Source organism: Meles meles, chromosome 21, assembly GCF_922984935.1.
Source record: "Meles meles chromosome 21, mMelMel3.1 paternal haplotype, whole genome shotgun sequence".
Taxonomy (NCBI): domain Eukaryota; kingdom Metazoa; phylum Chordata; class Mammalia; order Carnivora; family Mustelidae; genus Meles; species Meles meles.
In genome coordinates this window covers 42,441,345-42,460,909 of record NC_060086.1, presented here as the reverse complement: position 1 = coordinate 42,460,909, position 19,565 = coordinate 42,441,345, and the positions used below count along the sequence as shown (strand labels likewise).

The window sequence follows — 19,565 nt, the reverse complement described above, 5'->3', positions numbered from 1 at the left end:
CCAGAGAACAGTGTCACGGCCAGGTGGAGCGTTTATTAACTCCCGCCCGCAGCCACCCTCCATGACCTGCGAGGAGGCCGGCCTGGGGCGCTGGCCGCGTGCGGCACTTAGTCCGGGAGGTAATAAAAGCAGACGGACACGCAGATGTTGCCGGGGAAGCAGATGTCGATGCACAGGTAGATGAGCCGCTGCCTCGGGGGCCCTGGGGGGAGGGGCCTGCGTGAGCCCCACGCAGCTCCAGCCCCTTCCCCCCGGGCCCCACAACGGGCCCCACAAGAGCGCCCGACTTACCCTCGGCTCGGCGGGCCCAGTAAATGGGCGTCTTGCTGCAAAGACGCCGCACAGAGTCGCCCACCTGGGCAGGGTCCACCTCGCGGCTCCCCAGCACCGCCAGCAGTTCCTGGGCGTAGTGGGTGTCCTGGCGGGGGCCGGGGGGCCCGTGGCCCTGCAGACGAGGCTCTGGTGGGCCAGGGCACGGCGGGTACCGGCGCTCCCCCAGGCTGGGGCCGTGCCTGTGCGTCCCTGGACATTTGGCCTGGGGCCAATACCATCCTCAGCTCTTGTCAGCGGCCTCGGCCACGAGAAGACAGGCCTTCTGTTCCCTGAAACCAGAGCTCCAGCCTGTCCCAGGCCTGGGCCGTACACAGGACCCTTTGTCTGCCCCCCCCGGCGCGGGGAGCCTGGCCGCATGGGGCTGCTTACCCTGGACGTGTTCACCAGCAGCTGTAGGGCCTCGCGGTCTCGGGGCTGCATCGGGGAGAGGAAGCAGGCCGGGTGTTCCGCGGGGCGGTAACAGACGCAGCCCTAGGGAGGCAGGCGGGTGAGGCAGGGCCACCCGAGCCTCTGCGGGTGCTGACCGCTCCCCAGCCCACTCACGCTCTGCCCGTCGAGCAGCACCGCCCAGCTGCGGCTGCTCTGAGCCGAGGTCACCCGGATGGTTGCCGCATTCCGGGCCGCGTCCACCTGGGCAGTTTGGTTGGACCGGGGTGCCCCAGGGCTTGGGGGGGTCAGACGGAGCATCTGCAGCAGGAGTGGAGACGGGGGGGCCGGAGCTCACGGGGCAGGCGGGGGCACCCCCCCAACACCTCCCCCCACCCCCCCAAGGCCTTCCCGTCGCTGCTCTGAGCCCTGGCTCCACTGGAGGGCTGGGAGGTCCTGGCCTTTCCTCCCCCTTCCCACTGTCTGTGCCCCAGGCCAGGTCCCCAGGAGGAGCTCACCTTGGGGGGACTGTGAGCAAAGCCAAGAAGTCCTCCAGCCACAGCCCCAGCAGCGGCCAGTGCCAGCAGCAGCAGCAGCAGCAGGCTCGGGCCCCTCCAGCCCCCAGGGCAGGCCTTGGCCTTCACCTGGGGGCACACTGCAGTCTGTGGGGCCTGGAACAGAGACTGGGGAGCCGGCTGGCTCAGGAAGGCAGGGGCTGAGGTGCACGAGGTGGGTCCTGCACTCCCGTCCCCTGCCCAGGGCATGCCCAGGGGCTCCCGTCCTAGAGGAGGGCGCTGGGTGGTCACAGGCACTCACCTGGACAAGCCCAGGCCCGGGGCTCTCCTCGCCGCAGCGCCTCTGTTCCATGGTGCAGCGCCCGTGACAATGCGGGGACTGTCTGCTGCCCTTGGAGTCAGCGAGGGAAACCTTAGTAGGCCGTGATGAGCCAAACCACCGTCCCGGCCCCCTCCTCTCCTGGAGCCGGGACAGCTCCCCCTGCTTGGGGTGGAGGGTGTTTGTCACGGTGCCTGGCTCTCCCGACACCCGGCCTGTGCAGACTGGAGAGTGTGGGCCCGGCAGGGTGAAGAGCGCTGCCGCGGGTCAAGGAAGTCAAGTCCCGTGGAGTGGCACGAAGGGCAGCCCAGGCAGGACGACTTTAGAGTCTGGCTGGGGACAGACTTCATTTTCCTAAAGAGGCTGTTCAGTGTCTCGGGTTATCCCTGGATTCCCAGGGCTCAGACTGTCAATAAACGTGTCCCATGAACGGCTGGTATGGGAGTCCGTGCTGCCTCTGTCCTTCCATCCCCCGGCCCCCAGCCACTTCCCGGCCCCTCAGATGGGGCAGTCCGTGGCACGTGGGACTGCGAGCGGGACGGCTTCTTGGCCGCCGACAGGGGCAGCCACACGCCTCGGGATGGCCAGTCAGGTCGGCCAGCCCCTGCCCTGCCCTGCCCGTGCTGGCTTCCTCGGCTCCCAGCTCACACCTCTGACTTCTCGGTGCTGTGGATCTCGAGTCAGGGCTCCCTCTGGCACCGGCAGGACGTGAGGGCTCCGCACCCCTTCACCCCGTTGCCCTTTCCTGTTCTTGGCTTTCCTTTGTGCCTCTGTCTCGCTGATTCTTCTGAAGCCGGTCCTCTGTGTCATGGGCCTGGGATGTGATGGCATCCTGGCGGTCAGCATCCCAGCCCTGGAACGAATCCCAGAATGCCTCCTTCTTAGACAGCGAGCCCGCCCCCCACCGCCGCTAGGCAGCTGTAGCCTCTGCGCGAAGGCCGCTATCAAAACAAGGGCAAAGAACGCCAGAGTTAGCGCCGTTTGAGACTTTAATATGCATTCGGGCTCACACAGTGCAACGAGGGACAGAGGGGGGGTGCACGTGGGCTCCGGGGGCACCACCCGGCGGGAGAGGTGGTGCTGCTTGCTGCACCCGTGGCGTGCTCCTGGTGTGGGTGACCGCGCCCCGACAGGCCTCAATATCCAGACCCACATTGAGCCATGGTCAGCACCACCAACCTCACGGGCGCCGGCTGCCCTCACAATGCCCCACAGCAGAGTCCAAACCCCAGACAGCCCGGGCCTGGGAAGAGCTGCGGGTTCGGGACACCCTTTATTGCTATGAGAACTTGGACAATGAGGGAAGGAGTCCCCCAGGGGCTAGGAGAGAAGCTCGTGGGCAAATGCCACTGGGGACAGAGTGAGGCACTGGGAAGGAGTCTGCCAAAAGGAACAGCTTCCCAGGCCCTACCCGACAAGTGCAGCTGGACGGTCTGCTCATCAGGTCAACAACTTTAGGGAACAGGCAGAAAAGGCCGCAGCCCTCTGCCAAGAACCCTTGGCTAGCAGACAGACCCTGCCAGTTTCCCTGCTGGCATCCGACAAGGAACTCCAGAGCCAAAAGAAGTGGCCTCAAGGGCCACTGGCATGTAACCCCCACCCCAACTGAGGGGTGAGGAGCACAACAGGAAGAGACTGGATGTTTTGTGAAAGGACTTCCTGTTCCTGGGGACACCTCTTTCCTCCCCCACCCAGGGGGCGCCCAGGGTGACAGGCATTTCTTGGCCAGCACGCGCCTTTAGCCGTGCTGCTGGGTGCGGGGCACACAGACTTCTTCGGAGGGATTTTCCCTACGAGACAGAGCACAGCTATTAATTAACACACTTGAGATTCAGTTCCACCGTTTCACAAAAGTTGTTCCAGAGTTTAAAAAAATAATTTTTGGTACCAACGCTACTCTGAGCTCTCTGCACAGCTGCCCAGCGTTCAGCAAAGGCATCCACACTCTCTTGGCCGCTCAGCTAACAATGTGCTCAGTCCAGATCAGCTGGATTTAAATGTACATTTGAGAAAGCTGAGGCTTAGCTGGACGGAGTGTACAGAACTCCGTGATCACGTACGAGGTGTGGCGGCCCTGGGTATCTGAAACGGAACAGACACTTGATTGTGACATCAGAGTGGTTTTTAAGGAAGTGTGGGGCGGTGGTGAGGTCAGCACCCTGCACCCCAAGGACAGGGAGACAGCACTGGGAGCAGCGCTGTCCTCCACTCGCAGCCTGCAGGTGAGGGGCTGGGACGCCACAGCGGGCTCACCCGCAGATGACCACAGCACCAGCCCCTGCGTCTGTTTGTGCAGGTTTCTCACAACAGTCAAAATCATCAGACCGCTCTCCCCTTTGGCCTGGAAGGGGGGGCCTGATCCCTGAATGAAATCTTCCATGAAACATCTAACATCCCTAGGCCTGCCCGGGGCCCATCGGCAGGCTGGGTAACCACCCTGAGGTCACCTGAATCCTGGACAGAGGCTAAGCCTGTCCCTGTCAATGGCACCTGAAGCCCAGGACCCCCACAATGCCCTCCAGGTTTAAAAGTGCATCTGCCAATAGGAGCGTCTGTAAACAGTATCGCCCCCAAACGCTTACTTCCAAGGTTAACAACTAGTGCCTTAACTCCAAGTTTACTGTTTGAAGCCACCTAGCTGAGCGGATGCTGAAGCCCCACCTATTAATTTGGGTAAGTGGTTTTCAATTCGTTTTATTCTGGAGATTAAAGACACTAAATCTTTAACCTTGAAGGGCAGGCAAAAGGTCAGCTATGCTGTCGACATAGAAGTCAGGGACCATTTTCTTCTTAGACGTACAGTCACTTTCCTGATTACTCTTCACATCCCCTAGAGTGGAAACGCCGGTGAGGGTCAGGATGGTCTTCAGGCCACAGGTGACGCCCAGGAGGATGTCCGTGTCCAGGCGGTCTCCCACCATGACGGTGCGCTCCGGGTTGATGCCGTACTCCTGGGACACGCAGTCGAAGATGAAGCGGCTGGGCTTCCCGATGATGTCGGCCTGGCGCTGGGCGGCCATCTCCACGGCTCGGACCAGGCAGCCGGTACCTGCGGGGCGGAGACGTAGGGGAGGGAGGAGAGGGGAGCACCCGGGGTCAGAGGCCAGGAGGTGCCTGCGGCCCGCCCCCACCCCCGCGCGCCCGGGCCGCACGGACCCGCGATGAAGCGGCCGTTCTCCAGCGGGAGCCGGTTGTCCATGTTGGTGCCCACGAGCAGGCAGCCGGGCTGCTGCAGGTAGCGCACCGCCTTGGTGAGCTTCATGTAGCTGAAGTGCGGGTCGAAGCCCACCACGACGGCGCCCACGTCGGGATCGAGCGGCGCGTCCAGCCAGGCGCCGGGGCTGTCGCCCTGCAGCGGCTCGGGCCCCACGCCCACGCAGGCGACGCCCACGGCCCCCAGCTCGGCGGCCAGGGCTTCGCTGCCCAGCACGTAGGCTTTGGGGGTCGGCGCGGCCGCCAGGCGCTGGCGCAGGTAGAGCGCGGTGCAGTAGGCCGTGCCGAAGACCTCGAGGCGGGCGCCGGGCCCCGCCGGGCCGCCGAAGCCGAGGCGCCGCAGCTTCTCGGCGTAGGCCTCGCGGGTCTTGCTGCTGTTGTTGGTGATGAAGCCCAGGCGCTTGCCGCGGGCCCGCAGCGCCGACAGGGCCTCGGGCGCGCCGGGCACGGCCGTCTCGCCGCGCCACAGCACGCCGTCGCAGTCGAACAGCAGCGTGTCCACGTCGGCCAGCAGCGCCCGGGCCCGCTCGGCGCTCAGCCGCACGCAGCGGGCGTCGTCACCGCCGGCCTCCGCCGCCGCCATGGCCGCCGCCGCCACCGGCCGCCGCCGCCGCCGCCGCCACCGGCCGCTCCTTGCAGCCGCCCGCCGCCGCGCCCGCACCGCCCCCGGCGCGCTCATTGGCTCCGCTGCTCGCGCGCGCCACCCATTGGACGCCGCCTGCGCCAATCCGCCCCCGCCTCCCGCGGGCTGCGGGAGCTCAGCACCAACCGTCGCGGCCCGGCGCGGAGAGGCGGGCGACCATTGGTTGACGGGCCCGGGGCGCCCCGCTGATTGGCTGGCAGGGAGCCAACCGGCATTCGGAGTGGAGCGTTCACTGCGGAAAAGCTGCGGCGCAGCCCAGGGCCGGCGCTGGCCGTAAGGCTGCTGCTCATTGGCGGCCTCGGGGCGGCTCGCCCATTGGTGGCGCGTGGTCAGCTTAGGTGACGGAGGCCTTTCATGGAGTGACCCCGGGCCGGGCCGGCTGCGGATTGGCCGGCTTCTCCGCGGCCTGGGGCCGGCAGGACGTGGAGGGGGGCGGGGAGCCGCCGTTCCCCTCGGGCCCGAGTCACGTCCGCACCTTCGCGTGGGCGGCGCCGGGCCGTGCCCTCCGCCCGGGACACGCCGCTGGCGCGTGGCGGAGTCAGGCCGCTGCCGAGGGCCACCCGGGGCTCCGTCCCGGCGGGCCTGGCGTCCCCGCTTCCAGCCGTGCGCGGAGCCCCCTCCCGGGGCTTTAGCAGGGCCGGGCGCTGGGGCCGCCTCAGGGGTCACGTGAGCCGGTAACTACCCGCGCCGGGTCGGGGCCGCGCCGCCCCGCTGGCCGTGCGCGCTGCTGCGGGGCCCCGGCCGACTCCCGCTGAGGCACACCCTCCGTGAAGCGCGCGTCCGAAGCGTGCCGCGCGGCGGCGTTTTCACGCAGACGCCCGTGTCAACGCGGCCCGGATCGCGCGGGGACTCTCCGTCGCGGCAGAAAGCTGCCTGGCGGCCCCTCTCCAGGCGCGAGCGATCCCCTCCCCCGGCCACTTCCCCGAGCCTGTCGCCGCGGGGTGAGTCACAGCCTCCGCTGCCCTCGCAGACGGTCTCAGCGCCGGGACGCAAGCACGGGCTGCTCCTGCGGCTCAGCATCACGTCCGTGGAGCCATCCTGCCGCGCGCTAACTGTCGTGTGCGGGGCCCTAAGAATACACCTGTGTGTGTCTGTTTTGCAGTTGAGCGACACTGTGGTCTCCAGGTTGGGAGCGTCGTAAACAATACTTGCATGGACGTCCTGGTTCGCACGCAGCCATTCGGCGACCCAGGCGCTCATTTCTCGTGGCTGAAGTCTACCTGGGAGGGGAGTCGCAAGTTCACAACGGTAGGCGCTCGCTTGCTATTACGCTCCATCGGGCCAGGTAGCAGAGCTCTGGAGGGCCCCGGTTTCCTGAAAGTCTACCCTGTGCCAGGCCACCCAGCCTCTCAGCAACCAGGGTGCCAACCCCTGCTGTTCTCTTGGGCCCCAGATCTCCATAAAGTCCGCTCGGACCTACCGCCCCCACCCCAAAACCGATGAAGTAAACCAGTGACCTAGTTCCCTTAGGGCCCTGCTTATTTTCCCACGGCTTGTTTCTCTTGGTCTCTGCCGGCCCCGGGAACTCGTGGAGGACGTTTGGAGGGCCATGGTCCACAAGGGCAGGGCGTGCAGAATATTCCTGACTGATGTACCCACTACCCACAAGGGGAGGCTTCCTCCCTGCGTCTTCCCACTTAGTTCTGGTGTGGAGCTGACTCTGGGAAGCACCGGGTTTGACATAAGATCACAAATCCCTTGTTCACCACCCAGAAGCATCAGTGTATACACTGACCAGAATGGGAAGTCCCACTGCTGCCCAGCCACGGGCCAGCTTGGACAATACTGCCCAGCTGTTTTGGTTTCCTGGACACCCAGTAAACATCTAGGCGCTGCTCCTTACCTGCATTTTGTTGTCGGAATGAGACGGCCCTAGGAGGCAGGGACTGTTAGCGTCCCCATTCACGGATGAGGAGACTGAGTCACACGGAGTCACTAGCTGGACAATGCAGAGCTGGGATTAAACCCAGGTGACTCCAGAGTGGAGCTGTGTCACACCTGTTTGCCTTAACATTCCCTGTGAGTTGTAGGGCCTGAGCCAGCGTAGTGGGAAGGACAGAATGGTCTGGAACAGGAGAGGACATTGTTACGGACAAGGTCCTGCTAGAGGCTGGAAGGGATGATGCACTTGGTACACTTCATGGAGGCGGGCGGCGGGGAGAAGTGAGGTGTGAGAGCCCTGTGCCTGGATGGGAGAGGAGCGCCCCACCATCATGGGGTGTCCCCGACACATAGTAGATGCCCACTGTATACCTGTGAATGGTGGCGCCAGGGTTCCCCCAAGTGAGGAAGCCCTGCCTGCAAGCTGAATGGGGCATAGACGGAGATGGCCCAAGAACGGATTCTATTTAATTTTAATAGCCTTGCAAGGACTTAAATTGTATTAGAAAATGCAAGCAGCAATTGAATCTGTGTTTTCACAGATGGTTTTGCTTCTAATGAGCCAAGTAAAAATGGGAGTCATGGAAAAAGGATTCAAGTGGCAAAAAAAAAAAAAAAAAATTGGTAACAATCTAAAAATTCTTCAACATGGGATCGGTTAAATCAATTAAAGCACATCCAAAGAACAGAGACTGAGCAGTCCTCATAGAGGGGCTGGTGTTTCTGTGACCAGAGCACTGAATGTTAAACAGTGCGCAGCTAGAGCCCATGCTGAGGGCTGGGTGGGACCGGAGGAGGCCATCTGGGGGGAAGGGGGACTCTGGTTTTCCTGTCTTCCGCTGGCCACTCTGCCTTTCAGAGACCTCAGGCCTGTCCACTGGCCTGCCTGGGCTCTGGCTGAGGCAGGACGTGGGAGTCACTGGATCAAGAGGCCCTTTTCCGACTCCTGGGGAGCCTGACGTGGCTCTGGAGCACACAGCAGGGCAGGCTCTCTGTCTCCCCTGGGTCAGCTCCTCCTCCTGTTCACCCACACTCAGGCTGTCCTCTCCACCTTTGAGACCCTTCCCCACTCCATTCTCCTGGGTGCTTACTCTGGCTCTCTGACATCGGTTCCCCTCGTGCTCCTCAGCACCACCTGAAGTGAGGTGTCGTCCCGGTCCTCCCTCCCAGAGCCCCTGCCACGTGCCCTCACCTGTTCTTCCTCTTGTTGGCCCTTCTCAGAGACCACCCATCTGGGATCTCCCTGCTTCTGTCGTCCTTTCTCGGCACAGTAGCCAGAGGGATCCTTCTGAAACGCTGTCGCTCCATCTGCTTAAACTCCTGCAACGGTGAGCAAGTCCCCTGCAGAAAGCAGCCTCATCCTTACCCCAGTGCCCCCTCCAGGGATCTGACCTGCGCTTCACACATCCCTTGCTCCTGCCAGGCCGAGGGTCCCTGGGGCCCCAGCTGGGCATCCCTGGCATGGAGACAGTGTCTGCTTGGTGTCCTTCCCAGGGCAGAGCTGCCCACTCTCTGCCTGGGCCCTTGTGTCTCTCTGCCTGGTCTTGCCTGGAGACCAGCGTTTCTGGAAGAGACCAGCTCTGATTCATCTGAGTCTCTGGCATCCAGCACTGGCCTGGGTCACAGAAAAAAAACTGAGCTGGGAGAGCACACCCTGTGGGTTTCCAGCCCATGGCTCTGGACAGACTGAGTCTCCAGTCTGCCCTCGGGCAAGCATCCTATCAGTTCTGTGCCTCAGTTTCTTCATCTTCAAAATGGGGGTGATTGATACCAAATGAAAAGGTCCTGTACGGCGCTTAGCTTCAAAGAGCTAACTAAAGACTGTCTGAGAAAGAATAAAAAGAGTTTGTCTGTACGCGTTCATGGTAGCCTTATTCTTAATAAGTACGAAAGGTGGGAACAACCCAAATGCGGTGGATGAATCTGGTCTACGCAGATAATGGAGTATTATGCAGCTATAAAAAATGATGTATGGTCACATGCTACAACATTGATGAATCTGGCAAACGTTACGCTAAGCCAAGCAAGCCAGACCAAAGACTACATGTGTAATTCCACTTAATTGAGAATGTCCAGAAAAGCCAAAGCCATACGGGCAGAAACTGGTTGCCAGAGGCTGGGAGTAGGGGAGGACGGGAGTGCTAATGGGACAGGTTTCCCTTTCTTTCCGGACAAGGTTCCGGAACTAAATGTTGCTAATGTTCCCACAATACTGTGAATGCGCTAAATGTGGCCAGTGGTAAATCTTATGGGTATTTATTACAATTTAAAAGAAATGCATTAGTGTAGAAGGGTTAGTGAAGCTACCCGAGAGCCAACCCCAAGTCGGGTTCTTCTTTAGGACCCGACCACCAACAAGGGAGGTTCTGATCCGAGGCAGCAGGGCCACGGCGGTGAGCACCACAGTACTTGTCGGAGCGGGGGCAGTGTCCCACCGGCCACCCGCCAGCCTCGACAATCCCTGCGGGTGCCCGGCCCGACAGCGCTCGGAACCTAGTCCTCCGCTCCTACCCCGGGGCCGCGACCAGCCGCACCAAGCCCCGCCCCGAGGGACCGCCTCTGACCCCGCCCCCTCGCCTGTCTGCCCGCTCCACTGTAACCACGCCCCCGAGCAGCCCCGCCCCGTGCCTTCTCTCCGGGAGTCTGGTGTCGCCTCTGCGGTTCCAGGCTCCTCCTCCTCGACTCCGCCCCGCCGGCTGTCTGTCAAACCCGACTGGCCCCGCCCTCCTCTCGTCGTTCTCTCTCGCTCTCCTCAGCGCGGCCCGTTGTTATGACGACACGGTCGTAAATCCGCCATCTTCCTGCGGCGCGTTGCGACATGGAGGGCGCGATGGCAGTGCGGGTGACGGCCGCGCATACGGCAGAAGCCCGGGCCGAAGCCGGGCGGGAGGCGGGCGAGGGCGGGGTCGCGGCGGCGGCGGCGGCCTTGGCCCCTGGCGGCTTCCTAGGCCTCCCGGCGCCCTTTAGCGAGGAAGGTAACAGGGCCTGACGGGGCCTGACGGGGTCGGGCGCGGCCGGGATGTGGACGACTCAGTCCTGGCTGGAGGAGGCCCCGATGGCCTGAGCTGCGGACGCGACAGACGGTCCCAGACCCCTGTTCCTTGCGGACCTCCCGGGTCCCCAAGGGGGTCCTGCGTAGCCCTCCACGAGCCCCCCAGGCTTCCTCAGACCCTCAGGCCTCTCCTGCGGGCGCCCGTCACCCCGCGGGCCTCGGTGTCCACTCACGGATGCTCACAGGTGGCCGGGCCTCTGGGGCTGCCCGTGGAGGCCCCTGCCATTGCCTCCACGGCCGGCCTTGCCCCTCAGGCTCGCGGTCCGGCGCGTCTTCGCCTGTATGGGCCCGGCCCTGCTCTCCTCTGGGCCCTCTTCCACGGCTCCTGACGGGCCTCTAGAGCCCTGGCTGGGGTGCGGCTGGAGGCTGCCCGGGGCGGGGCTCCGGGGCTCCGGGCTCCGAGCTCGCCCTTGCGGCGGCAGCAGGGCCCAGTGGTGCGGAGCCGGTGCTCCGCAACCAGCCTGGGAGCTCCGGCCCGGATCTGCTGCTCTCTGGCTGGTTGACCCGGGCGGTGAGCTTCCCTGTCCCTGCAGAATGGGGAGGGGCGGCTGCTGCTAGTAACGTGTTAAGCACTTACCCCGCACTGGGCGCTTTGATCTTAAAACCAACTCTGGAGGCTCCTACGGCTGTTGTTACCACCCACTCGTGGATGAGGGAAATCGAGGTCCAAAGAGGTCAAAGTGGCCAGGTCACCCGGGGAGTAAGTAGCAAGACTGTGTGACTCCTCAGCCAGGTCCCCTAACTTCTGGGCTGTGCTGCCTCCCAGGGCGGTGGTGACAAGGAAGATAGAGCAACGTGGGGACCCCCTGAGCCGGGACACCCAGGACTGGCCCACAGGTGCCCTGATACCTTTTCAGACAGGAGTGTGTCTGTCCTCAGCTCTCCAGGTTGGCCCGAGAGGAGGGGGCTGGCTGGTGATACTGGGGTGGTGGTCTCTCTCCCCACAGAACTCCTCAGTACGTTGTTTTCCTCGCTCCTTCTAATTCCAGCTGGGCGAGGGGGACCATTAGGGGCAGTGCCGACCCGGAGAGGGCTCTCTTTTTCGATTGCCGTGCCCCGCTGGGCTCGCCCCCAGCCCCGTGTGTATTGTGTGGCACGGCCGGTCCCCTTCTGCGCTGGGTGACGCTGAGTCAGACTTGGCCTGCCAGGTGGGACGGTTAAGAGGGTGGTAGGCATCTCAGTGCTTGGCTCATGATTGTGAGCCATCTGGAGGGGACTGTGGTCTTCTGTCGGCCACTCGTGGCTGTGGTTTAGGCTCTCCTTTGCTCATTAATTCAGAAGACGTTGACTGGGCTCCGTCCGTCTCTGTGCCAGCCCTGCGTTCGACCTTGATGTGGGACCGCGTGTGAGGTGGTGGGAACTGGTGAACTTTTATGGACGCACAAGGGACGTCTGCCCCACCCCATTGTGCGAATGCCAGGCCATCCAGAGTAGACCCTCAGGTTCAGCCTCTGGTCCTAACACTCCCCAGCGGGGTGGCTTTGCATCTCAAGTCATTTTTCTGGAATGAGAATAGTCATCTTTATTTCCCCAGGGTGCTGGCTGGATTCGGTCGCATCCCCAGTGAGGTGTCTGGCACCCAGTAGGGACTCAGTGAGTGGGAAATCTCTTCCATAGGACCTGGGGCAGCCACTGGCTGGTCAGCCTACATGGTGAGGGGCTCAGGTGTGATGTTCCTGGGGGTGTGGAGCCCCTCTGGGAAGTTTCACCCCGAGTGTCTTCAGGAGAACAAGGACCTGTTCAGAAACAATGAAGCAGCAAGTCAGTGGGGAAAGAGGGTTATGAGTCAGGGCGTGCTGCCTCTTTTGCATTTGCCGAGGGCCGGCCTCTCAGCCAGAGCCCTGTGGGCATCAGCGCACTGATGCCCGCTGCACCGTACACCGTACAGTGGGTTGACCCATTTTACAGACAAGCAGATGGACCCGGACATGGTCACCGAGGTGCCGAAGGGCATATGGATAGCCCAACAGTCTTAATCCCTGGTCCTCCACTCCCCCCAGACTGGCATGGGCGGATCCCCCCACCTCCTAGCTGCCCCTGAGCCCCTGTTCCCTCATCTCTGAAGTGGGGGCTTGGGATACACCACCTCAGTGGGTCTCTGCAGCCTACCTGTATGGGCGGGGCCCCTGCCTGCTGGGTGCTGCCCTGCCTGCGGTGGGTGCCTCTGCAGACCTCCGGAGGATGGGGGCTGGCACCCTGGGCCTCCATGTGAGGCTGGGGAAGCTGCCTCTGCTGCTGAGGGCGCCCGGGCCTGGAGGCCTCCCGAGCCCCAGTGACCACAGGTTCTTTGCAGATGAAGACGACGTGCACAGATGTGGCCGCTGCCAGGCCGAGTTCACTGCCTTGGAAGACTTTGTTCAGCACAAGCTCCAGAAGGCGTGCCAGCGGGCCACCCAGGAGGCCTCGCCTGCAGCCCCTGCTGCCGGGGCGCTGCTGGGCCAGGAGGTGAGCCCACACCCCCCCCCCCCCGGCCCTGCACACACCTGTGCATGTGTGTGCTGCCCCCCGGGGCTGCCCTGATAGTCGGTGGGGCGGTGAGTGCAGCTGGTGCCCTGTGGCATGCGGGGTGGGGGGGGGGCGACGCCATCTGACGGCGGATAAGGTAGGGTCTGGGCCCGGCCCCCAAGAGCTCGGCGGTGCTCCTGGGTGACCCAGCCTGCTCCCCGGCCTCGGGCCAGAGCCTGCGCTGTTGAGGTCCCTCCTTTCTTGGAACCTCAGGGCCCGTCTTGCCTCAGGGCTTGTCTCCTGCCGGGTACACACAGTCCCTCGGGTTCCCACAAAGGGTGGCTCTGGGGGGTCCTGCCGCCTTGTCATGAAAGTGGCTGACTTTGTGGCATTGCGTGCACGCTCGGGCTGCACACGTGGTCTCGTTAAGGTGCACAGCACGCTCTCGGCTCACGGGGTGGCGCGCCCATCATCCTCTTGTGTGCACTTGGGAAAGGGGCTGCCTCAGGGCATCACAGGGAGGGGCCCAGAAGTCACAGGGCTCACACCCGTCTCACTCTGACCCTGCGCCCTTCCCCAGCCCCTCCCGGTGGTGCCCCTTCCTCCAGAAAGACCCCCAGTCACACATACCTGGGGCTCTTTCCCTTGCTCCCCTGGCTGGGGCTGGTGGGGCCGCCTCCCCCTGGAGCCCTCCTCCACAAGGGTGCTCAGTGCTCTGCGTCCGGCCCACGGTGGCCAGAGGCGTTTGAGTGATGGTGCTGAGCCCTTAGGCCTGAGTGGAGGGACCAGGCGGGAGTCCGGCTCAGGGCAGGGACAGGAGAGATGCTGGAAGAGATGAGAGGCCCTCCCACAGCCTTTGTGCGGGGACATAGACCCAAGCCTTCCTCTCCAAGCCGGGGGCGCTCCGCAGCCCCACAGCTGAGTCCTGTGTGTCCCCTGTCGCCCCTCAATAGGCGGTGCCAGCGGTGGCGAGCCCGGAGGAGCCCATCACTGTGGCCCACATCGTGGTGGAGGCTGCCGCTTTGACAGCAGACATGAGCCACGCACCGGACATCGTCGGTAAGCCGGCACGGTCCCACCGTGGCTGTCCTCGTGTCGCTCTCCGCGCACCTGTTGCTGACCTGTCAGCTGTCTGCGGTCAGCACTGGAGGCCGGGGACCCTTGCCACCCTGTCTCTCTGCTCGCCTGAGAGCAAGGCCTGGCTGAGGAGGGCTGAGCACCGGGCATCGGGCCCTGCTGGGAGAGGGGAGGTGTGCGGCCTATACTCAGAGTCCTCGCTTGGTGTTCTGTGTCCTGCTGCTGCTTCCCCAGACTGTTTTTTCCCGGGTCCTTCTGGAACCTTTGCTATTTTTCCACCACCCCTGGTCCTGCTCCCTAACCTGTGGTTGGCTCTGATGGGTCAGGTTTGGGGAGCACGGGATGCACTTGCTGCGCCAGCTCTGTCTTGACCTGCTGTCTGACCTTGGCTGTCCCCTCCCGTGTGGGGGTGGTGACGCGTGCCCTGATGCTCACCTGGCCTTTATGAGCGTGCGGAGCCAAGTCAGCCTCCTTGTGGCTCTCTTTGAGTTCAGGTGCTCTACTGAGGTAGGAGAGGGGTGTTGACAGGTCTGGAATGGGAAGGGGACCCTTCAAAGGGCAGCCAGGGGCTGGGTGTGTCCCTGGAGGGAGGGAGGCGGGGGAGGCCGTGGTCAGGCCCTGGCGCTCTTCGGGGCAGGAGTCTTGGCAGGTGTGTGAGTGGGCGGCCTGACAGGATGCAGGTTTGGGCAACAGGAGGAACTTGGCCTCACGAAGCCCCGGGGACAGTTGGGGCAGGAAGAGAGACGGAGGAGACCTCAGGGCGGGGAATGTCAAGAGTAGGCCTTTCTGCCGAAGTCCCGCCTCAGGGAGGCGGCAGGACACCTGTCCCGGTCTCGGTGCTGTCTGACATTCCTGCGGCCGGGGACGTTTGCCTGTGCTGCTCGGGGACAGGAATGTTCTCACGGCAGAGGTGGGGCTGCGCTGTGGCCCTGGCACGGCGTGAGTGGTGTCATACAGGAAACAAGGTCCCTGGGCTCGGGTGGAACCCGCAGGTTCCGGACCCCTGGCCAGCCGGGTCCCTTCCCAGCACCCCAGCCTCCAGCCGGCCCACACCTGCTGCTCGGCGGCTCTGCCCTGAGCTTGGGGGGCTCCTCTCCGGCGCCTCCTGCCTCTCTTGCCCCCTCGGGTGCCCCAGATGTCCCCTTGATGTCAGCTGCTCATTGGTCCAGGTCAGCTAGAGTCCGAAACAGCCAGTTGCTGGCATCTCAGGACTGAGGTCATCTTAGTCCATGCCGGGCCGGGGGCTTCGGGGGGCGGGGGGCTGTGGAGGGGTCCCTGTACCAGGCCCTCCTGCCTCTTCCCTGCGGACAAACTTGCATTTCCTCTCTGGACTCGGGCAGCCATGTTCCCTCTTCCTTGACCCCTCCATCCACTGCCTGTCACGCCACGCTCTGTCTCAAGTCCTTGTTTGGCAGAAGTCTGGGTCTTTTCTGAAGATTGCTTCTGGGGCGGAGGAGAGATAGAGCATCGGGCGCGTCAGCCGGGGCACGGGCGACAGATGCCCCTAATTATTTCTGAGTCACGGTGCTTCCGTCCTGTTTGGGAGAGTGGCTCGTCAAAACACCGCCCGCCCCACTGAGATGGTTCCTAAGGTGCTTCACAGCCGGTCCCCGCACGTCATTTTTAGGAGCAGAAACTGTGAAGCGTGTTTACAGCTTAGCTTTGCATGTGGTCAACATCTCTTCCTCACCCGCGAGAGGGGCTAGAGCCCGGCCTCCTTCCTCGGGCAGTCCCAGGTGTCTAGGAGCACTCACGCCCCCAGACCCGTCCCTGGCCCTCCCGGCCTCGAGACACAGCGGGCGATCCCTGCGGGCAGTGAGCAGGGCAGACGGCTCACCCCCATCTCCCTGCTGGCATTCACTTGTCCCCGGGGGGCGGCAGGACCCCTGCCCATGTCTAGTCCCGCGCCCCTAGACTTAGGAGGGGGCACCGTTGCTCATGCTGGGGCTCCTCGCTGGAACCGTCCCCGGGTCCTGGAGTCCCCCCCCGTGGTTCTGCAGACTCAGACGAGGCACCTCCCGCTCGCAGAGAAGGTGTCTGGCCGGGGGGCTGGAGGGCGGTGGGGACAGCCGCACTGCCTCCTCCCGCCCGGCCGGCAGTGCTCCCAGCGAGGGATCGGAGGTGGCGCGGGCTGACCAGCCTCTCCCCAGGCGGCGGACACATCAAAGAGGTCATCGTGGCTGCCGAGGCAGAGCCGGGGGACGGCGAGATGGCGGAAGCCCCGGGCAGCCCCGGCCGCCGGGGGCCTGTGCTCGGCGGGGAGGGCGAGCAGGCTCCGGTGAAGCTGCTGGTGAACGAGGACGGCCGCTACGTGTGTGTGCTGTGCCACAAGACCTTCAAGACGGTGGGCCGCGGGGCTGCGTGCGGGCGGGCCGCCTCCCCCTCCTGCCCCGGCGGCGCCTGAGCCCCACCGTCCCCTCCCCCCAGGGCAGCATCCTCAAGGCCCACATGGTGACCCACAGTAGCCGCAAGGACCACGAGTGCAAGCTGTGCGGGGCCTCCTTCCGGACCAAGGGCTCACTCATCCGGCACCACCGGCGGCACACGGGTGAGCCAGGCGGGGACCGGGGGCCGTGAGGCTGTGGCTCCGGGCCTGCCTTCCCTGGGGCCGCGGGCCCTGCCCGGAGCCGACCCCGTTCTCTCCACAGATGAGCGCCCCTATAAGTGTGCCAAGTGTGGGAAGAGCTTCCGGGAGTCGGGTGCGCTGACCCGGCACCTCAAGTCTCTCACGCCGTGCACAGAGAAAATCCGCTTCAGCATGAGCAAGGACGTGCTTGTCGGCAAGGAGGATGCGCCTGCAGCCCAGCGAGGTAGGGACCCCCTGCCTTGCGCCCGGCCGCTGGCCTGGGGGCCACCCTGCTGGGGCGGGTTTTTTCAAAGTTCTTTGGCTTCTGCCCTAAAGGGTCTGGCTCCTCCACCATGGGGACGGTCCCATCTTCCTCCGTGTCGGGAGAACCTATGGAGACCTCGCCCGTGATTCACCTGGTGACAGATGCCAAGGGCACGGTCATCCATGAAGTCCACGTCCAGATGCAAGAGCTGCCCCTCGGCATGAAAGGCCTGGCTGCGGAGGTGCGGGCCAGCCTGGGGAGTGGCCTCTGCCCGCTGCTGGGCTCCGTTCTGGTTGCTGGCTCCAGTGGGAACAGGACCGACCCGGCCTGCCTTCCTGGTGCTCTGTCTGGAGCGGGAGCCCAGTGGCACGCCAGAGGACAGCAGGGGCGAGGGACGGGAAGAGGGACGGTGGGGAGAGTGCGCTGCGGGGCTCCTTGAAGCCTTCTGCGCGTGCACCGTGTCCCCTGGGCCCCACAGGGTCTGTCCGGTGCGGTGGGTACAAGTGGGGACCGTGTGCCCACAGCCCCCGGGCCCCGAGGAGCTGCCCTGTTCCAGCGAGAGCGGCCGTGAGAACCTGCTGCACCAGGCCATGCAGAACTCCGGCATTGTCCTCGAGCGCGTCACCGGAGAGGAGGGGGCCCTGGAGCCAGCCCCTCCTGCCGCGCCCAGTCCCCAGACCCTGGGAGACGGTCCCCCAGAGCTGCCGCTGCTGGAGGTGGAGCCCGTGGAGACAGTAGGTGCCTGCGCTGCCGGCGTATTTCGGTGGGGCTGGACCCCGGCTACAAGGTCACCAGCCCAGCCCAGTGGCCGCCCTCCCTGCTGTGTTCCCTGTGGTGGAAAAATCGAGCCCCTTCTGCAGAGACTTTGTTCCCTGTTCGCTGCCTTCCCGGAGCTCATGATGGAGCTTGTGGGACGGGGTGGGGGGGACGGGGGTTGCCATGGGTCTGTTCTCCTTGGAGCTGCCGGGGGTCCCACCCACAGTGGGAGCTGGAAGGTGCTGTGGCCACCCCCCCGCCCCCAGCAGGTGGCCGGCGGGGCCTCCACTGTGCCCAGGACCCACCCGTGCCCTCAGTGCAGTGAGACCTTCCCAACAGCGGCCACCCTGGAAGCCCACAAAAGGGGCCATGCAGGTGGGTGTCGGGGTGGGGCACGGGCAGCAGATGGGCCTCAGGCGTACAGTGGGCGGCTAGGTTGGTTCCTGGGCGGTCAGCAGGCAGGGGGCCCTCGAGGGGCGGACCTGGCCTGACCTCGCCTGCGACCCCAGGGCCAAGGCCATTCACGTGCGTGCAGTGCGGCAAGGCCTTCCCCAAGGCCTACCTGCTCAAGAAGCACCAGGAGGTCCACGTGCACGAGCGCCGCTTCCGCTGTGGAGACTGCGGGAAGCTGTACAAGACCATCGCCCACGTCCGCGGCCACCGGCGTGTCCACTCCGACGAGCGGCCCTACCCGTGTCCTGAGTGCGGCAAGTGCTACAAGACCAAGGTGGGACCCTGGCGCCTGACCCCCATGACGCGGGCTCCCCTGTCCTGGGCCAGATCCCAGCACTCCCTCCCCCACGCAGCCCCTCGCCCCTCCTGCCTGGCCCGGGCCCCTCTTCCTCAGCCCGTGGTGGGGGTGGGAGAGCCGCGTACCGAGCGGCGGCCGGGCCAGGTGGGGGCTGACGGTGGGGCCCCACAGAACGCCCAGCAGGTGCACTTCCGGACGCACCTGGAGGAGAAGCCGCACGTGTGCCCGTTCTGCAGCCGAGGCTTCCGGGAGAAGGGCTCCCTGGTGCGGCACGTGCGGCACCACACGGGGGAGAAGCCCTTCAAGTGTTACAGGTGCGGCCGCGGCTTTGCCGAGCACGGCACGCTCAACCGGCACCTGCGCACCAAAGGTCAGGGCCGCCGGGCAGCGGCGGGGGGAGGGGGGGCGGGCGCGGGTGTGGGGCCAGCCGGGAGGGCCACGGCGCTGCTGACCGAGCCGAGCCCCCCGCCCCCAGGGGGCTGCCTGCTGGAGGTGGAGGAGCTGCTGGTGTCCGAGGAGAGCCCCACGGCAGCCGCCGCCGTGCTGGCCGAGGACCCGCACACCGTGCTGGTGGAGTTCTCGTCCGTGGTGGCGGACACGCAGGAGTACATCATCGAGGTGGGCGCGGGGCCGCTGGGGCGGGGCTGGGGCTCGGGGCTGCCAGGCTGACCTCTGTCCCCCGTCCAGGCCGCTGCTGACGACACGGAGACCCACGAAGCCGCGGAGATCATCGAGGGCACCCAGACGGAGGTGGGGGCCGGGGGAGGGGCCGGAGGGGGTGGCCCGGCGCCCCGCCCCACAGCCGCCTGCTGAGCCGCCTGCCGCCGCAGGTGGACAGCCACATCATGAAGGTGGTGCAGCAGATCGTGCACCAGGCCAGCGCCGGGCACCAGATCATCGTGCAGAATGTGACCATGGACCAGGAGGCGGGGCTGGGCCCGGAGGCGGCCGCGGCCGACACCATCACCATCGCTACACCCGAGAGCCTGACCGAGCAGGTGGCCATGACGCTGGCCTCGGCCATCAGCGAGGGCACTGTGCTCACGGCCCGCGCGGGCGCCACTGGCACCGAGCAGGCCACCGTGACTATGGTCTCGTCAGAGGACATTGAGATCCTGGAGCACGCGGGCGAGCTTGTCATCGCGTCACCGGAGGGCCAGCTCGAGGTGCAGACGGTCATCGTCTAGCACGGCCGCCCGCAGGCTCCTGAGCCCGGGCAGGGGCAAGGAGCCACAGAAGAGGGGGTGTAGAATCCAGGTGTTCAGGGGGAGTGTGGGAGTGTAAATAGTTTTTTGTTGCTTTACAATAAAACCCGAAAACCTGCCACTTGTGATGCCACTGCCCAGGCAGCTTCCCCGGGGGCCCGTCTGCCCGCCCGCTGCA

At 64.7% G+C, this 19,565-nt stretch overlaps 4 protein-coding genes and 1 long non-coding RNA gene across 11 annotated transcripts; 1 reads left to right on the top strand and 4 right to left on the bottom strand.

The window, feature by feature from the left end:
• Window position 1: 1 nt before the first annotated feature.
• BRICD5 (BRICHOS domain containing 5) lies at window positions 2–2,440 on the bottom strand. The gene is made up of 5 exons (XM_045992893.1): window positions 1,218–2,440; window positions 877–1,020; window positions 703–804; window positions 292–445; window positions 2–202 (listed from the first exon to the last, which is right to left on the bottom strand). Exons 1-5 carry the CDS (start codon window positions 1,461–1,463, stop codon window positions 108–110), a joined length of 741 nt encoding a protein of 246 aa, XP_045848849.1. The 5' UTR covers window positions 1,464–2,440; the 3' UTR covers window positions 2–107.
• Window positions 2,441–2,504: 64 nt separating this feature from the next.
• On the bottom strand, window positions 2,505–5,415 carry LOC123933563 (phosphoglycolate phosphatase). The gene is made up of 2 exons (XM_045992884.1): window positions 4,690–5,415; window positions 2,505–4,582 (listed from the first exon to the last, which is right to left on the bottom strand). The coding sequence occupies exons 1-2, from the start codon at window positions 5,327–5,329 to the stop codon at window positions 4,257–4,259; spliced, it is 966 nt and encodes a 321-aa protein (XP_045848840.1). The 5' UTR covers window positions 5,330–5,415; the 3' UTR covers window positions 2,505–4,256.
• A 122-nt stretch (window positions 5,416–5,537) lies between these two features.
• Window positions 5,538–19,505, top strand: E4F1 (E4F transcription factor 1). 6 transcript variants are annotated; one of them, XM_045992883.1, is made up of 16 exons: window positions 5,538–6,330; window positions 6,492–6,637; window positions 8,492–10,245; window positions 12,616–12,767; window positions 13,721–13,826; window positions 15,995–16,188; window positions 16,272–16,392; window positions 16,493–16,654; window positions 16,747–16,916; window positions 17,200–17,409; window positions 17,701–17,806; window positions 17,941–18,158; window positions 18,354–18,552; window positions 18,658–18,800; window positions 18,870–18,932; window positions 19,013–19,505. In XM_045992883.1, exons 3-16 carry the CDS (start codon window positions 10,089–10,091, stop codon window positions 19,367–19,369), a joined length of 2,358 nt encoding a protein of 785 aa, XP_045848839.1. In that variant the 5' UTR covers window positions 5,538–6,330; window positions 6,492–6,637; window positions 8,492–10,088; the 3' UTR covers window positions 19,370–19,505. The 6 variants fall into 6 exon arrangements, with proteins under 6 accessions (XP_045848839.1, XP_045848836.1, XP_045848835.1 ...); XM_045992880.1 differs by having other exon boundaries at window positions 17,698–17,806; XM_045992879.1 differs by having other exon boundaries at window positions 17,941–18,552.
• Window positions 10,239–12,572, bottom strand: LOC123933569 (translation initiation factor IF-2-like). 2 transcript variants are annotated; one of them, XR_006816638.1, is made up of 3 exons: window positions 12,432–12,572; window positions 11,172–12,058; window positions 10,239–10,849 (listed from the first exon to the last, which is right to left on the bottom strand). XR_006816638.1 is itself a non-coding variant. In XM_045992894.1 (2 exons), the coding sequence occupies exons 1-2, from the start codon at window positions 11,526–11,528 to the stop codon at window positions 10,502–10,504; spliced, it is 705 nt and encodes a 234-aa protein (XP_045848850.1). In that variant the 5' UTR covers window positions 11,529–11,577; the 3' UTR covers window positions 10,239–10,501. The 2 variants fall into 2 exon arrangements, 1 of the variants encoding a protein (XP_045848850.1); XM_045992894.1 differs by lacking the exon at window positions 12,432–12,572 and having other exon boundaries at window positions 11,172–11,577.
• On the bottom strand, window positions 13,820–18,431 carry LOC123933570. Its single transcript, XR_006816639.1, has 3 exons — window positions 18,308–18,431; window positions 17,994–18,145; window positions 13,820–14,374 (listed from the first exon to the last, which is right to left on the bottom strand). It is a non-coding gene; the product is annotated as an uncharacterized LOC123933570 (long non-coding RNA).
• Window positions 19,506–19,565: the final 60 nt, after the last annotated feature.

Bases quoted from the DNA above. Each gene is read 5' to 3' on its own strand.
- BRICD5 (XM_045992893.1), bottom strand. From the start codon at position 1,463: ATGCCCTGGGCAGGGGACGGGAGTGCAGGACCCACCTCGTGCACCTCA. The intron at 446-702 runs GTAAGCAGCCCC...CCTCGTCTGCAG, and splicing joins TGCTGGTGAACACGTCCAGG to GGCCACGGGCCCCCCGGCCC. The intron at 203-291 runs GTAAGTCGGGCG...CCCTCCCCCCAG, and splicing joins CTGGGCCCGCCGAGCCGAGG to GGCCCCCGAGGCAGCGGCTC.
- LOC123933563 (XM_045992884.1), bottom strand. From the start codon at position 5,329: ATGGCGGCGGCGGAGGCCGGCGGTGACGACGCCCGCTGCGTGCGGCTG. The intron at 4,583-4,689 runs GTCCGTGCGGCC...TCCGCCCCGCAG, and splicing joins GAACGGCCGCTTCATCGCGG to GTACCGGCTGCCTGGTCCGA.
- E4F1 (XM_045992876.1), top strand. From the start codon at position 10,089: ATGGAGGGCGCGATGGCAGTGCGGGTGACGGCCGCGCATACGGCAGAA. The intron at 16,655-16,746 runs GTAGGGACCCCC...TCTGCCCTAAAG, and splicing joins TGCGCCTGCAGCCCAGCGAG to GGTCTGGCTCCTCCACCATG. The intron at 17,807-17,940 runs GTGGGTGTCGGG...CTGCGACCCCAG, and splicing joins CCACAAAAGGGGCCATGCAG to GGCCAAGGCCATTCACGTGC.
- LOC123933569 (XM_045992894.1), bottom strand. From the start codon at position 11,528: ATGGCTCACAATCATGAGCCAAGCACTGAGATGCCTACCACCCTCTTA. The intron at 10,850-11,171 runs GTATCAGGGCAC...CCCATTCTGCAG, and splicing joins ACACACTCCTGTCTGAAAAG to GGACAGGGAAGCTCACCGCC.